The sequence below is a fragment of the Ascidiella aspersa genome, chromosome 2 (assembly GCF_963924565.1).
Source record: "Ascidiella aspersa chromosome 2, kaAscAspe10.2, whole genome shotgun sequence".
NCBI lineage: Eukaryota > Metazoa > Chordata > Ascidiacea > Phlebobranchia > Ascidiidae > Ascidiella > Ascidiella aspersa.
The window spans coordinates 29,815,394-29,833,011 of NC_139448.1; the positions used below are offsets into that span (position 1 = coordinate 29,815,394).

Consider the following 17,618-nt stretch of genomic DNA (forward strand, 5'->3'; position numbering starts at 1 on the left):
AGTGGATCCATCTTAGTAAACGTTTGTTGTTCTTATAATAAGGTTGAGGAATACAAACACTTGCCTTAGTAAGCTTCTATTTTATAGGGTTTCTGCCGTAAACCTGACAAAATGCCCTTAAAAGCGGCCGACGTTAGGTAACTTACCGCGCAGGGTTTCTTAAACTTTTTTAACTGGAACCCTGTGAAAAAATGCTTTGGTTCGCGTGAATCATGGTCGGCATGAAATTTTAGATGACGTCATAATATAAAGAAACTTAGAAACTATTTGTTTTCTGTCCGAAATATGTGAAATTTTAATGGAGTCTATACATACATTTAAGGAGAAAGCGCCAAAGCGTTTCTTCAATTAACATATTTTCTTCAAAAACAACTCATTCCACTTATTAAATAATACGTTAAGATTTCAATTAAGCCTTTATGCCCTGTAAAACTAGTCTTCATAGACCCCCCAAGGGTCCACGAAACCCGGTATAAGAACCCCTGGCTTAACGTGACCGATAAACTACCCTTGTTGCAGAAATCTCTTGTGCCCGCCTGACCGCTCCCGGCAACGGTTCGGTTTCGTGCACGGAAGGTTGGAGCTACGGTTCGGACTGCAGCTACCGGTGCAACGTTGGTTACCTGATGGACGGCAGCGCCACCACCACATGCCAGTATGACGTCACGTGGAGCAGTGTGCCGCCCACCTGCATGCGTAAGTCCTGCGTTTTTAGGGTTTTAAGAAGGGCTGGGAGCCACAGTAAAAAGCATGTGCTAAGGCTTCAGCTCCGGAGCCATCAATATCTCACATAAAAAGTAACAAAAACGGAGCACATAGCAAGAAAATTGTTTTGTGCGCAAAAATTAGGAAAAATAACTTAACTTTATTGAACAATGGCATAATAAAAACACCCAATTTTAACCCAAGTCATTCATTTAAAATTCTTGAATCAAGTCAAGTAACTTCACCCAAACAACTTAAGTTAAGTCAAGTCATTTGAAAACAGTGACTTAAGTGCACTTAAGTCAAGTCTTTGACTGACTTCATTGTCAAGTCATAGACTCAAGTCATTACAACACTGTCTTACTCTTGGTTCAGCGATCACCTGTAGCGCCCTGAACACGCCCAGCCACGGAACTGTGGCCTGCTCATCTGGTAACTACTTCGGTTCGGAGTGCACCTACAACTGTGCGGAGGGTTACCGTGTCAAGGGCGACGCCGTGCTCACTTGCACGGGCCAGGGATGGAACTATGGATCTCCAGAATGCACTCGTGAGTTAAAAATATAACTTTGTGGGTGTCGTTTGTGTCATTTTTTGCTTTTTTTACCCGTTTGTCGCTTAAAGTTTGAATGGATCTTCTATATTGAAAACATAAAAAGCTAGCACGATTAATTATTGTCAGTAAATTTGGTAATAGAGCTCAAATAAATACAGCAATCACGGACAGCAGATTGTAAAAACATGAAGAACTCTTAATTAATTAATTATTTGATTTGTACATAGTAGAATCGTTGAGCACACGTTTGAGTTAAAGTATTTTACCAACTTCAAAATTGAAATCTCTTTTTATTTATCTGAGAAACATATTCTAAAAAATATACTAAAGAAAAATAAACATTATAAAAATAATTTAAATCGGGAGCCTAATGGCTGGAGGTTGTACTAAGACGTAGTAAAAATATCATAGACCAGCAGAAGTAGACAACATTTTAAACATTTCGAATATCTATTTATTAATTTTCAACATAGTATTTAAAAAAATGTGCTTCTTACTATTATTTTGTTTTATTGTTTTTATTTTATTTTTTTTAATTTTTTTTTTTAATTAACTATTTTATTTTTATTTTTAGGAATTGAGTGCTCGCCCGCGCAAAGGGAGCCATCCAACGGCCGAATGACCTGCAGCGATTCCTCGTTTTACGCGTCACGATGCAACTTCTCGTGCTTCACCGGATTCCAGGTCACGGGGTCAAAGGTCGTGACCTGTGGGGCCAACGGGTGGAGCGCCGCGACCCCAACTTGTCAACGTAAGCTTGAAAATGTTGTTTGGAAACGTGTTTGTTTATTCCAGTCATAGACACTTGATCGAACTGAGCGCGTCGAGATTTTTATAGAGCAATATCTCCGAAAGTTGTGACGTTACAGAGTTAAAATTTTTTACACAGTCTTTTATTGGCTACACCTTTCCAGCAAACATTTTTAGCGAAAAATATTCATAAATATGAATATTAATATACAACGATATCCACTTAATTTAAGCGATATACCGCTAGGGTGTCATAGACGCCGACTTTTATTTCGTTTTGTTTACTAAGTGTGCTCAAAATCTTCCGCTAAATATGACGCCACTAAATGCCCGCCGAAAATATGAGTTTTTGTGTGGAGTAGGCTTTGGTATTTAATACTTTCATTGCTTGATAACTGCGAAAACAAATTTCTCCTTAATGGTCTAATCGGTTGTTTAGACGAAACAACGTTCTTTATGTAATAACTGTAAACGTTCGTGTTAAATATTTTGCTAAATTAAATATTTTTGCTGAATTACTATGACCAACTGTCAAATTCTTTGACCAACTGTCAAATTCCAAAATGGCACGCATCAAACGAAATATACAGTAATTAACAGGACTTTCTTATTAATTAGTTGGGAAGCTAAGCATCCAAGTTTCTGCTTAGGGTGATCTGAGCCCCTTTTTATTTTGTTTTTGTTTTTATTTTTGTGGCCTGTTTTCTTAGATGCTATTTTTATTGCAACACCGAATTAGACAAACAAAATTTGGTCCCGACAATGCTTATGTCCCATAAAACCTAACACAAAATTTGCGAAATATTTAACGTAAATTAAGTGAACCTATTTCGTTCTACATGTTTTTGTTCTTTTTTTAGTATTTTTGAATTTTAGTTTTGTTGCTTGTTTCACTTTGATGATAATTTTATTGCAACAGAGAATATGACAAAATGAATTTGCTCTCAAACGAGCTTGACAATTTCAATCTTATAGTTTTATCTTTAAAAAGGCTTCTTTTTCCTCGTGTCGTTAACCTCTCTAGCCTATTGAATCCAATCCAGGAAGTTGTTGAAATATATTACTTCCTCTGATTTGGCTCGTTACTTAGATCGAGCGCTCCACCTAGCGATTTTTTCTCTCAGTTTGAATAATCTGGTTTTTGTTGATCTATTTTTTTTTTTTTTTTTTTGTTGTTCATCTATTTTAAGTGATTTCTATTGATTAATATTTACTTGTTTTTGTGGTTGGATTGAAAATAGCTTTTCCAGATGTTCTTAAATCGCCTATTTGTCAAGCTTCTGTCCTTCGTGTGAGTTCATTTCGGCAGCTGCCATATAAATCTAGTTAATGGTTTTGTAGCCGTAATCTTTCCATACGTTGAATTTTTTTTTAAAATAGGTCCCGTTATTTTGGTTGGTTAAGTGGAAATTGATTTTGGCTTTCTTAAGTGATATTGGACGTTAAAAAAACACCCATGCATGGTATATTGGTGTATGATTAAAGTATAGCATACATAGGCTGTAAAGGCAAAGAAGAGATTCGCGACATGTCAGATACAGTTTTTCAATTTTCCTTTATCGACAATTTCTTGACGCAATGCTTACAACATATCTATGTACAGTTATTATTGCAAAAAAGGGGTATTTTACTCGTTGTTTGATTCTATGTAAAATTAGCACGAAAAAAAAAAAAACATTTCATCAAATTGACTTGGATCCTTCGCTTTTTTTAGTGTTTCACCCCATGGCTTTGGCATTTTAGTCAGTGTCACTAAACTTGGTGTGAGAATAAAAAAGGTGAAATACTCATTTCTGTTTTTAATTTTCAGTGACAAAAAAAAAATTCTGTTTTTCATTTTCAGTGACGCAATGCCCGGCGATTCGGGCCGGTCGCAATGGCGGTGTCGAGTGTTCAGAGGGCAACGACTACAAGTCGCACTGCATCTTCCACTGCCTGGAGGGCTACCGACCCAAAAAGTCCGGATCCTCTGACGTCACAGCCACATCCTGCCTGGCCAACGGCACCTGGTCGCGAAAGCCCTTCGACTGCAAAAGTAAGCAGTCGTTGTTTTTTGTGATGTGATGCTCTGTTTTTCTTTGGATTGTCGGCGTTTTGACTTTTTCTGATTGTCGAGTCAAATTTTACTCATTTTAATTCGCAGAGATAATTATTTTGTAACAAGCCCGAAGCTGTTTCTTGTTGCTTTCGTTTCCCTATTGTGTACTATACGTGTTTTTTTTTCTTTTTTGCCAATTAGTTCATATTACAAAACATAAATAAAGATAAAACGTGCCAAAAATTAACTAAAGAAGACTACACAGTTTAACAAAAAATAGAATATAAACAAGTAATGAACTAAAACTGTTATACTCTTTAATAAAATTATTTCAGCTTTAAATTTAGAATCTTTCAATAAGATGGTCCACTTAAATACGTGGCTATTCGCATCAAAATAAAATCTATTTACTGTCCTTCTTTTGCCGGGCTTAATATATGAACTAGAAATTACATTAGTTTATTCCCAATTTATTCTTATAGGAGTGTGAATGGTAAATATTTGTGCGCTAGTTTTTATCGTTTTGGCACAGCCAGTGCTTTTCAGTCTGTAAAAATCGAGCGTTGATTCAAACTCTTTTTTTCGACTTAGAGACCAAAAATGCCGTTGGATAAAAAAAACATTTTTTGTAAAATCCAATTTAGACTAGATTAGAATTAGAGCACTCAAGCAATTCACAAATTAGATTAGAATTAGAATTAGCAGCATTCTACCTTAATTAATTCAATTAGAAAAACAGAACTATCTATAGTTGTCCAAGTCTGGTACCAATTAAAAATCAAAACTGTTCGCTTTTGGAACACGAAGGTTGCAACTTGAACGCCGATTGGTACAGTACAGACAAGTTAAAAACTCCTGCTCGTTCTCTTTAACAGGAATAAAATGCCGCAACATGAACCTGCGAAGGGGCAAGGTGAACTGCAGCGACAGCAACCTCTACAACTCGGTTTGCTCGTTCACCTGCAACGACGGCACCAACATCTACGGCGCCACGCAAACCACTTGCGGCGCCCAAGGCTGGACCGAGCAGACTCCGACTTGCGAGAGTAAGTGGCGAAAAATTTGAATATAAGTTCTAAATCTGGATCTGTGGTTCTCGATCCATGGGAGTCTTTTAGTTGGTTTAAAGTGGTCTGCACAACATCTCTTATTTTATAGGATGACAAGTTATATTTCTCTAAAGCAGGGTTTCTTAACCAGGGTTGCTCGCACCCCCAATAGGTGCGAGAGATGTTCCAATGGGGGGTGTGGGGCTGCTGAATCAGATACAGAAAATGTATTACTGTAATTTATTTCTTTGCTCAGAGTTTCTGTGTGGTAACAATTTCACAACAAAGGGGCTTTAGGTCTTTAAAAAGTTTCGGTACCCAAAGTTCTAAACCGAATGTGTTTTGATAAATTTACCTTTCAAGCCAAGATTACTGCGCTAGATGACGAATCATGGCGAAAATTACTCTACGAATCGGGTAGCGCCACCGATACCATCCAAGTATCGGACAAGTACATATACTATCATTTAGCACCGGTTATATACGCGCCGATCCGATATTATCGTACACCCCTACTGAATATAAAACCATAATTAAAATTCAAGTAGCAGAAAGTGTATCCCGAAACCTTAAACAACTTTATTTAAAACCAGAGGGCGTGACCTAACAAACACAAAAAGGCGGAAAATGCTAACTATACTATTCGTTGAATATGCTGTTGCTGCAATATATTGTTTTCAAATGCAAAATAAATTGAACTTATACTATTTCTCAGGATTGTCTTGCTTTCCTACCCCGAGCCGTCCGGTGAACGGCAAGATCACTTGTACGTCGAGCGGAAGCCTCTCGTGCACCTACTCCTGTAACGAGGGCTTCAACCTGCTGGGAACCGACAAGACCCACTGCCAGAAAGACGAAACCTGGACTAGCACCGATACACCAACTTGTCAGAGTGAGTCATTTTTGTGAATATTCTTTAAAAGCATTTTCCGATTCACCAACTTGTTAGAATGAGTAATTTTTGTTTTGTTTTTGTTGTGACGCAGTTTATACCCGCTTTTCAGAGTGAGTTATTTTTTGTAGTTGTTTGTAATTCTTATTTGAAATTAATTTACTTCGGTTGGATTTGTTGCTGCAAATATAATCTTATTTTTTTCTAATTTTTTCGTTAAAAAACTTTCATTAAGCTTTTATCATATTTTTTTCCAGTTTAGCTGTCGGAAAAAAATTGGCGAAAATCAAGTTTGCCAATCGCCTCAATTAGAGTTAACAAATAATTTCGATTTTCTTCAGGAATCCGGTGCAGCACTTCGGCGACAGCGCCCTCCAACGGCAAGGTGAGCTGTACCTCCGCGGACCAGTTCGGCAGCGAATGCATTTACACGTGCGACGAGGGTTACCTTTTGGAGGGCGAGAACAAGCTAACCTGCACCGAGACCGGGGCATGGGACCTGCCAGCACCAAAGTGCAATCGTAAGTACTTGAAATGACAGGGTTCTTCTACCTTTGTTTGTGGGTTGTAAACCGCCATTTTTGGTCTGGGTAACACTGGTTGTTTGGGGGGTAGTAATACCTAATGTTACTACTATTTATATGTAGTAAAAATAGTGTTAAACGTCAATCAAACGTCTAGTGAAATATTGAAAATCTCCGTCTAACTTATATGCACGGTTGTTTTCTCCAGTAATTCTAGCCATATTTTTTTTTAATTTTATAGTACTTTTGCTGTTTTATGGGACTGTGGAAAGTAAATCAGTTACAACGGGTCAGCTACGAAATTATTTAAACAAATCAGAAACCACCGAGCCTGTTCTTCAAGCCTTATTATTATTAATGTCCAACAAAAAATGTGTTTTCAAAAACCCTTAATTTCAACCAAAGTCATTTGACTGACTAACTTAAGTCCAAGTCAAGTCATTAAAAGGCTTGAATCAAGGCAAGTCATTTTACCGAAACGACTTAAGTCAAGTAATTTACAAACTTACATAAGTCCACTTAAGTCAAGTCACATTGGAACTGACTTAAGTCATTGCAACACTGTTTTGGGGGTGGTAAAAAACAAAAGAGAAGTGCAATCGTAAGTGAAGCTTAGACTTCTACGTTTGATTGAAGATTTTCTAAACCGACCAGTTTTTCTGCTTTAGGCAAATACAACACTTTTTTAATCTTTAAAGAAATCGGAAAACTAATCAAAGATATAAAATCTGTGCATCTAATTAAACTTAAACTTAAATTTAAAGTTGTTTTATTAGATATTTCTGGTGGTATTTTTAGTTTTATAGCTCTTATGCTGGTATGGGACTGTGGATATACCAAAACAATTGCAACGGGTCAGCTACGAAATTATAACAAATCGCAGCCCACCGAATCAGTGTTTCAAACAAAATTTTTAATGTCATATTGGCGAAAACAAAAACAAAACTCTTTTCCTTTCTTGTCTAAGGTATTTCCTGTCCCGCCTTAAGCCTAGGGGAGGGCAGCGTAAAGTGCAGCAAGCAGTTCTACTACTCGTCCAACTGCAGCTTCTCGTGCAATCGTGGCTTCAACCTGATCGGAACCTCCATCGCCCGGTGCCAGGTGGACGGAACCTGGACCAGCCAAAACCTCCCGTACTGCGAAAGTAAGCGCGTGTTTAGTTTGCTATTGATTTTGCCGCCGACTGCTATCTCTTATTTTATATTATATCGTTTTGTTGTGACGCGGTTTATACCAACTTGTCAGAGTAAACGCTTCGTTTTGCCACCTTGGTTTTTCGTCGTTTTTCTTCACTGTATAAGTGTATATATATATACGTTTCTGCAAGGTTACAAGTTAATTTGCCCTGAAGAAGATTGCCTGAACAGGTAATCGAATCACTGTTCCGCTGACAAGTATATGAACAATAAAACGTTTGAAACCCGAGTAAAATCAGGATCAGATATTACTTAGAGGAATATATATATTCGCCTATACTTATTATTACTTTGTTATGTATATGTATTTTACTTTACGTATACGAGCTGACGATGCCAGTATAAAAATATATATATATATATTCCTTTTGATCCTGGTTTTACTCGTGTTTTTAAACTTTTGTCTATATTTTATATTAGGTTTGTTCAATTTTTAGTGTTTACTTTTTATGTGAAATTCTAATTAATATTTTGCTGCTTTTATTTCACTGGTGCCTGATGGTTAAGTTGTAGTTCCACAGCAGTTCTAAACCGGTTACTTGTGTAGGAATTACTTGCTCTCCCGACTTCAGTAACCCGAGCAACGGTCGCGTGAACTGCCTGGACGACAGCAACTTCGGTTCGGTGTGCAGTTTCCGTTGTTTGGAGGGCTTCAGTCTGAAGGGGACGTCTGAGACCAGGTGCAACGCCGACGGATGGTCAAGTCGCACCGCTCCCACCTGCAAAAGTGGGTTTTACCTTGCTGAGTTTTTGTTTTTCCTTTTTTACTGAGTTTTCTTTTTCCGCCGGTATGGTTTTGTTTTTGCTAAGTTTTTTTTTTTTTTTTTTGGCAAGTTGTTTTTTACGCTTGTATGGTTTCAATTTCTAGCTGATTTTTTGGGCCCTAGTATGGCTTCCATTCTTGCTGAGTTTTCTTTTTCTTTCACTGGTATGGTTTCATTTTTTCTGAGTTTTTTTTTGTAAGTTTCTTTTTTCGCAGGTATAGTTTCATTTTTGCTGAGTTTTGTTTTCATTTTTTGCTGATTTTTTTTTATTTTTTAACGATTTTTTTTGCTGGTATTACTTCAAAGCCATCTTATGCAGCCCCAACCTTAACACCAGCGATTTGTGATTATTTTGTTGTAGCTTACTCCGAATAACAAAAAAAACAAAAAACACGTACGCTTTCTAAAAAATAAAATAAATAGCCCATAGAACACGATAAGGCGATCGATAGACCGATTACTGTTTCCAAACCCTGTGTCGCGCCGTATGATTTGGTTGGGCACCGACTTGCACCTATTGCACTATATAGTTTAGATTCATTGAGATTGCGCTCTGAGCACGATTTTTTCCCATAAAATATTGTTAGAATTTATTTTGTTCAACTTTTATAAAAATTGCGGAGGCACTATTTTTTTATGCTGGTTTTACTGTTTATGCTATATTTTTATTTTTTCGAAACAATGATGCACGGCAACAAAGCATCTCACTTTTTACTGTATGCTGCAATCAGTTTCGAATAACCCGAAAGTTTCCACAGTAACCCGCTGCGTAGTTTTTTTTCCCAAACTCAACCGCAAAGAGACAGAACAACTTCAAACGTAAACAAGGCCAGTTCGAAACTCGCAAGGCGAACAAACGCGTTTGTGACGTCACTGACGGGTATTCGTTTTTCAGAGATAACGTGTCCGGACAACACGGCCAATCTGAAGCACGGAACCGAGAGTTGCGACCGGTCCAACGAGTACCGTTCAAAATGCACTTTCCACTGTGAGCAGGCCTACGAACTGGTCGGGGAGGCCCAGCGTTCCTGCACCGCCCAGGGGACCTGGACCGCCGAGAAGCCCAACTGCACAAGTAAGGCCAAGGCTAAAAAAGTAACACTTAAAAAGAACGACAAATAACTGATAAAATACGACGCTTTTACGTTGTAGACGAAACTCGGCGTAAGGTTTTTTTGTTTGCCCAATCATTGTGTCTATATCATGGGCATGTGACCCTACCGAACTATACGTTAATGAAAACAAACGAAATGTATCGATTTCTAAGCAACAAAAAACACTTCTATATTCTTATTTCGCCCTTCAACTAAAAGCAATTCATTGTTATTATTTTTCATTGCAGCAATGATTTATAGCTTAAGAATAAAGTGGGTGCAGTAAAGTTAAAAAAAATGGACATGCTGTTGATGCTAACAGGAACCATGGCATCGGAGATATCAAAAAAGAAGGTCTTCCGGCACCTATTTATTTCCTCCAACGTTTGGGCTATCTATGTGGGTACCCACATCACAAAATGCAATAAATACCACAGAAATCGAGAAAGTTAAAAAAAATTCTTTCAAACAAAAGCGAAACACCATTTCTTTCAGCCGGCACCAACTCAAACTGATTCAGCGTCGAACCCACAACCTATACAACTTGTTGTTTTTTCGCAGAAATAAGGTGTCCTTCAATCGCGCCTATCAACAACGGAGAGACGCTGTGCGAGTCGAAAACTACGCACTACGTGGACGACCAGTGTGGCTTCCTCTGCGCTCAAGGATACGAACGAGTTGGCTTCAGTTCCGTCACTTGCCTCGAAACCAAGAAATGGTCAGGACCGGCGCCAAAATGCGGTGAGTTATATTAAAATATTGGAAATGTTAGACGTCACTATTCTTACCGCCTTTTACTCGCGCTTGTGCTTTTACGTGCATTTCAATTCTTTTTTTATATTTTTGACTTGATGAGGGGATAGATCACAATTGTTGTACACGTATGTGTGTGCATCTTTCTTTGATTTATGTTTTGCTTTAGAACCTTGTAAATGTGAAGTTCCTTGTACTAAAAGAATGTAGTAGGTGTTGGCGTATTGTTGTTTCTAGACTCTCTCCCCTCTTAGCCTGTGTAGCTCAGTTTGTATAGAGCACTGGTCCCGGTATGGCCAGAGGTCGTGAGTTCGAACCTCACTGCAGGCTAGTTGTTTTCTAGCATGGTTTCTTACATCATTGATCGACAGATTTGGTAAGGTTGCGATGAAAATAAATAAAGAAGTATTCGCTGCGAAATTTCGCCTCTATCTAACAAAATTGTTTTGCTTGATTTTATAATTATACTTGGCTTTAAGCTTGGTTTTGAGGTGTCGTTTTTAAAATGGTTTGGTAAATTTTGCTATTTTGAAAAATTGTATGTTTCGCAAATTTGTCTGTTTTTAAAATTATATTGCTGCTGAATTTCGACTTCTAAATTGGTCTGTTTTGTTTTTAAATTTTACCTGTTAACAAAGTTTGCCTGTTATCAAAAATTCCCAGATTTTTTTACAATTTGTGAACTTCGAGAGTGCGGTATGTTTTCGAGGAAAGTGATAGGGTACGTCCTTTTTCGCATCAAGCCTATGTGTATAACCAAGTAAAACATTCTCCAATTTACCCACTGGCCTGTCTGGACATTAAGAATGCCAAACTGAAATGCAAAGCCTAACAAACTAGTTGAATTCACAATACGACATCACTTCAGGAAAAGGATTCTTTCGGTGGTTTAGCGCTTTATTTGAAATCGTATTGTGGCGATTACGAGATTAAGCTATTAGTGGCTTGCAGTCCAAAATTACACGCACACACACACAGCAACACCCGAGCCCCGGTGCTAAGTTCCGATATTTCTTTGATAGCATCTCCGGCCATTGACTGGAAGCGCGCTGCTTTCTTTTTCTTCCGAAAAGGCAAAACGCCGCTCCTAATTTAATTGCTCGAAGGGTTACAAAGGGGCGTGCGCGTGAAAAGAAACCGGCGGTGAAATCAACTGTTATTCGATACAGATCCGCCATGAAAAGGAGCCACTTGCGACGGGCAATTTTCCGCCCTTGGAAAGTTTAACGTTGTCTGGTTCCTTTATAAAGACGGATCTGTACTGCTCACTGTTGTTTTGATATAGAGTAGGTAATAGTTGCGGCTTATTGAACTTGCCACGTTTATGCAGCCGTAAGGAGGAATTTTTGAAAACGCTAAGAATGTCCTGTTTTGTTTTTGAGATTTTCTCTTCTAAAGAGATTACCAATTTAAGGTTTTTGATCGAGTTAGACGATAAATATTTAGTAGCGAAATACGGATTTTCGGTTTACTAAGTTCTGTACACCATTCGGATTCAGGCAGAATCTGTTATTCGAAAGAAATGTCTAGCTATTATTTAGATTGTGTTTTAAGATTTTTATAGGCCGTTTTGTTCTTATGGCTATGTAAGCTAAAAAGAAAACATTGTTTGTGATTATATTAAAGCCTAAATTATATGATTTTTCGAAAAAAATGAATATTTGCCATTGATATTCGATCTGCACTTGATTGAAATTACATTTGTTATTTCAAAGTAAAATTACATTGTTAAAATTCCTATAAACACGAGAAAGGCACCTTGCTTACTAAGAAAGAGTCGTCGATTGCAGGTGAATCACGCCTTGCTTATTGCGTCAAGGTCTGGTGTAAGCCGCTTACCACCTTTCCCAACCAGAAAATGCCTTGATTAATGGCCTCGGGAATTGTTGTGTGTTTGTCCTCAAAGACGCCGGAAAACTTGTTGTTTGATCACCGCGAGCCACGATCGTTTTAAGAGCACAGGTCGAGTCGTCTTTACGGCATCTGCAAACTAGAAATATGTTTTAATGCCGATCTGATATTTGCTCTAGTTATGGCTTCTGCATCGCTCGACGATTTGATCAGTAGTTAAACGACTGCAGTGCGGTCAGTATGCCGAAAATCGCTATCCCATCAGACCGGTGTGGATGCATTCAAAGCCAAAGTTGGATCTAATCTTGTTTTTTGATAACGTCAGCATTCATGGCATCGGTTGATTTAGCTAAGAACCAGTTCTAATTGGGTGTGGTTGCTGTAAGCCTATTTTGTGTACGCTTAAGATGAACATATACACTACAGATTCGATGCCTTACAAGGACATTTTAATGTTATGTACTAACTTAAAGGTTTTATTAAGTATTATTAAGGTATGCCGAAGGAATAGTTTATTTTATCTGATACATTCTTTAGTCAGATCAGCAGAGGTATTACCCTTTTCCTAATTTAATGATGGAATTAAGTTATAGCTTATTGCCCCTTAGATTGCCACATTGTTCAAATGCTTTATTTTTACTTGTTAGGTTAATAAAACTTAGTTGTATTTCTGTATTGAAAAGTCCAACTTTGCTTGGCGGTTACCTGCCAAGTCAGACGAGATGTCTGGATATGGGGTTTCCCATTCTGAAGGTAAGTGCCATTTCTCGCATTACATTTTGTCTACAGATTTTTTTACTGTTCTTCTGAACCTACAACCTTAAAAATAATAATTAGGCAATCGTGGTTTCATATAGGCAGAGAGGCTGGAAATTAAAACCACAAAGCACAATATAAAATCAATTACGAATTATCTTCAAAAGTTTAATTTTCTCTTTGGAACTATCAATTTTGCGTTAAAGCTTTACGTTAGAATTTTTTTGTTTATAACAAATTTTATTATTTAATTTCCTTTGCAATTGGGTGACTGCATTCTTAAAATTGCATTGAGATTTAATGGCATTTTCCACTGTCATAAAAATTCATCATCGAGCTTTTCCCTGCTGTTTACTGTACTTGTGTTGGAATATGTATGGCTCCTGCAATAACCTTCTTCCTATGTTGATAGCGGTTTGCTTGACATTTTTGAATAGTTAAATATTAATTAGCCGTCTTGAGGTAAGGCTCTCTTTTCGCAGACTTAGCTGGCAAGGTTACCTCCAGTGTTTGTCTGGCATTGAAATTTAATTATCGATGATGGATGTTTTAACACACCTAATACGACTAGATTTTGTTTGTTCATTGTTTAGAGATGAAGTTTTTATTATGTAGTGTTTATGTTTGTCGGAATCACAAAAAGTTTAAACGACTAGTTTTCACTATGGGTTTCACACAATTTCCATATAGGTCATTACTGTCATGCTGATTTTCGTGCGATATTTTAACTATTATTCAGTAAACTGTCGAAAGTTGAATTAGTAAAACCAAATAAAGTTAAGCGTGTTGCAGTTGGCTTAAATTCGACCTTGCAAATATTGTCCATTTTGGCAAACTATGTTTGAGGACGAGTTATTTCATGTATTTTCGGTTACACATTATGTTGTATAGCTTTAACGGTGTTTGCAGTCGAAAGGGAAAATCCATATCCTTTAAAAACGGCATACAAAACGCCCTTTCGCAATCTACCTGTATAATCAGTAATCACGAAATTAAACATTAACGAACACAGTAAACAGACCAAGTCGAAAGGAAAGTAAAAAAACGGAAAGCAGCTTCAACCGTAACGTTCCTACACGTTTATTCGCCGATAGAACGACGTACACACCTAGTTTCCGCAGTCTAAATATTTCATAACGCGAAATACGACCCTGAGCGGTTTTCCGTCGGCCAAGCTTCTCGAATTGCGTCAGAGGCGGCCATCTTGCGGGCAAACGCTTCTATGTCTAGAGCGTAAAAGGAGAAAGGCTTGAGCGTCGCATAAAGCTGCACTTGACTGACTGGCATCAGCAGCCAAGGCAAGGCTAGATCACTGCGGTCTGGAAGCCTCTACCCTATGATTCTGTGCTTGTTTTAGTATAGAGGGCTGTTGGTTTAGGTTCGGTCGTGGTGCCTCATTGTGCTCCAGAGGGTCGTCGACTTAGCTGCGAAATATCAAGGTCGTGCGCGTGTATGTCATTGCTCTTACACGACTCGCGCGCCATACGGAAAGCTGTTTAACTCAAGTTCAGTCTGGTAACTCCAGTGCAGTCTTTTTAAGTTTTGTGTTTATTTCAAGTTCGGAGTTTAACTCAATTTTGGTGTTTAACCCAAGTTCAGTGTTGGACTATATTCTAGGTAAAAACGACAGAAGACTCGCCTGGTGTGCTTTTCAGTCGATATGTTTTGGTTCTTGTATGTTGTGACAGTTTAGAATAATTCCGGATATCTGTGACCACTGCTATGTAGCCGGAAAAGGTGTACAGCTAATTTTGTGGCGGTTGTGTTTATGCGACAAGGTTGTGGATTGTAGCACATCGACATGGAGGGAAGCCACAACAAAAAGGGTCACGACAGACTGAACGGATCACACTGATGTGGTGTTGGTAACTGAGTATGTCGTGTTTAGTCTGTCCAGCATAGCTAGTACCTGAGTTTCGATGTTTCGGGTAGTCAAAATAGCTAGTACCCGAGTTTCCGTATTTAGGTTGGTCAATGTAGCTAGTACCCGAGTTTCCGTATTTAGGTTGGTCAATGTAGCTAGTACCTGAGTTTTCCGTATTTAGGTTGGTCAATGTAGCTAGTACCTGAGTTTTCCGTATTTAGGTTGGTCAGTAGAGCTATAGTACCTGAGTTTGCCGCATTTAAGTTGGTCAATACAAATGGTATTTCAGTTGTGGTGTTTAGGTTGGTCAATAGAGCTATTACCTAAGTTTGTCGTGTTTTGAGATAGACACTACTTAAGTTTTGGTCTGTACTGTATGAAGATTCCCATTTTTTTGGTTTTCGTTAGTGTTTCGTGTTTAGGCCAGCCTCCACAGCTAGCTATAGTACCCCAACGCGAAGCCAGAAATAGTAAATTTTAGACAAGGGCATTACTAAACGAAACCTTAGCGCCGTTCGGTACATTTACGGGCAGTGAATGTCGCGCGACGCGCGGTAACTATTAGTCAGCCGATACTGTTGTTTTCAGGCTCGATTTCACAAGAGGCTACTCTGAATTATAACAGATTGGCGAATCAAAAGGAGCCGCCTTACTAGAAAGCGACCTAGGGTTGAAAAAACTGCTCAAATGCTGGACAGGATGTTTTTCACACAGCCATATAACCAGATAAAAATGTCTTACATTGAAATAGTCCAGATGCGAAAACGATTCGCCAGATGTGAACCTTTTTCGCTTCAGTGATTGCGCTTTGCGGACAGAAACGGTTGTTGACTGACAAATTTCGTAGTTTTTGTCTTTTCCCGCCCCTGCCCGTTGCGAAAGTGAATTTGCTGAGCTCTGAAGGACGCCCAGGGTGCTAAGCTGTGTTTAAATGCGGGAGCGGCGCAATTTGAACGCCCGGGCGCGAAACCACTTGAGTGGCGAATAAAGGAAAAGAAAGCCAGCACCTCTCGAAATTGACGGAAGCGTCTTTGTAATTGGCCATATGATGGCGGCGTCGTAAGACTTTGCTACGTCAGTCGCTAACCGTACTGACCGCCGTTTAAAAGTTTTCAATCTAAGGTTGTAGCAGCATATTGCTAACTTTGCAGTTAGGGATTTCCATCGAATTATTGAGTTCTGATTTTAACTCAAGTTTGGCGTTTAACTAAATTTCGATTTTTAACTCAAATTATGTGTTTTAACTCAAGTTCAGGCTTTTTAACTTAAGTTCAGTATTTTTGACTCAACTTAAGCCAGTTTAATTTAACTTAGTCTGCTTCACTCAAATTCACTCTTTTGAAGTCAACTTCATTGTTTGACGTAAAATTGCTGTTTAACCCAAGTTCAGTCTGTTTATCTCAAGTTTAGTACTTTTAAGTCAACTTTCGTGTTTAACTTATTTCGATGTTCAACCCAAGTTAAGTGTTTAGCTGAGTGAGTGTTAGGTGTTGGTAAACAAAAATAAAAAACGATAAACAAACTTAGGTCCTTCGTTTAGCGTTGTGTACAAGTATTTCCTTTTCTAAAGAAACAGAAATTTTGTGAAAGAAACAGAACATTTTGTGAATTCTAAAGAAACAGAAATTTTGTGACCTTTAATCGAAATCTCGAGGCTTGAAGGATGAAGTTGACCTGTGTACCAGCTTACTACTTAAATTTTCGTGCTGTTAGGATTGCGGTATTGATTAGTTATTCGTTGCGCTAGGCTGACTTTCTAGAATATAGGGTGGGGTTTGTTTATTTAACTAGAACGAGTCTTAGCACTGCGAAACACATCATGACTCTTGTTTTCCGTATTTGTTTAGCCCGAATGGTTTTTGGGAAACCTAGATTAATGGTAGATCAGGCCAGCTGCGAAACATTTCGTAAAAATTGCACAGGCATTTAATGAATTTTGTTAAGAATCGATTCTTAACTTTAAATGTTGATTTTCTGTGACAGAACATCTTTTTTCAAAGTGTAAGAGTTTTGTAATGTCTAAAACATGCGCCGGACTGCTTAGGTAAACAAACGTCTGAATTTCTACAGTGGAAGGAACCCTTCAGCCAGCCTTGGTAAAGGTAAACTGCCTCATTTTATAAAATGGCACGACAAATGCTTATCATGTACTTTGTCCTTCTGTAGTACCTTGTTTCATCATTGGACCAATATGGCCCCGGGATAGGATCAGTCTGTGGCCTCTTGCCCGACTTTTTGATAACAAGGATGTAAATACGTTGGATAAGTGTTCACACGCACGACACGCCTGCTATGTTTTGTGCAAGCCACAACGTTTATTCCTTATGTGGAACGTTTCGTTGACTCGAGCAATTCAATTACTAGAACGACCTAGCATTTTATACTGCGTGAGTTAAATTTGGGTGACTATAGGAAAAGTAAATCTTAATACTCAGGACAAGACGTCTCAGTCAAAGCAGAAAGCAATTTTAATATAAATAAGTTGTATAATTTTGCTGTTTTACGGATTTATCAGCTTCAACGCATTTCATTAAAGCATCAGCACAATGCAACATTTGTAACATAAGATGATAAACGGCACATGGCATTTGTTAATCTACCACATTTAATTAAATAAACTCTCAACAACTTAACGTCACTCGTTGTCTGCTTCTGCACTAATATTTTTTAAGTGGTGTTGAACTCACTTGATATTTTTGTCTTGTGTGAGTTGATGTATCCATACTCGCGACTCTTAACATGGTTTTCGACCCTAACTTTGAAAAGCTCTGCTATAAGCAATAGTTTTGCATACAATTTCATTAAACCACTGCACAAAATTTAAAGA

At 38.2% G+C, this 17,618-nt stretch overlaps 1 protein-coding gene and 1 non-coding gene across 2 annotated transcripts in view; both read left to right on the plus strand.

Moving 5' to 3' along the window:
- Positions 1–17,618, plus strand: part of LOC146164776 (uncharacterized) — a 70,177-nt gene that overhangs the window by 35,069 nt on the left and 17,490 nt on the right. The window contains exons 7-17 of the mRNA XM_083381729.1: positions 520–696; positions 1,081–1,254; positions 1,835–2,011; positions 3,854–4,045; positions 4,924–5,094; positions 5,813–5,989; positions 6,331–6,510; positions 7,481–7,657; positions 8,257–8,436; positions 9,369–9,548; positions 10,129–10,308. Coding sequence (XP_083237855.1) covers positions 520–696; positions 1,081–1,254; positions 1,835–2,011; positions 3,854–4,045; positions 4,924–5,094; positions 5,813–5,989; positions 6,331–6,510; positions 7,481–7,657; positions 8,257–8,436; positions 9,369–9,548; positions 10,129–10,308 — 1,965 coding nt within the window. The remainder of the gene's footprint in view (positions 1–519; positions 697–1,080; positions 1,255–1,834; positions 2,012–3,853; positions 4,046–4,923; positions 5,095–5,812; positions 5,990–6,330; positions 6,511–7,480; positions 7,658–8,256; positions 8,437–9,368; positions 9,549–10,128; positions 10,309–17,618) is intronic.
- Trnat-ggu (transfer RNA threonine (anticodon GGU)) lies at positions 10,574–10,650 on the plus strand. Its single transcript has one exon. It is a non-coding gene; the product is annotated as a tRNA-Thr (tRNA).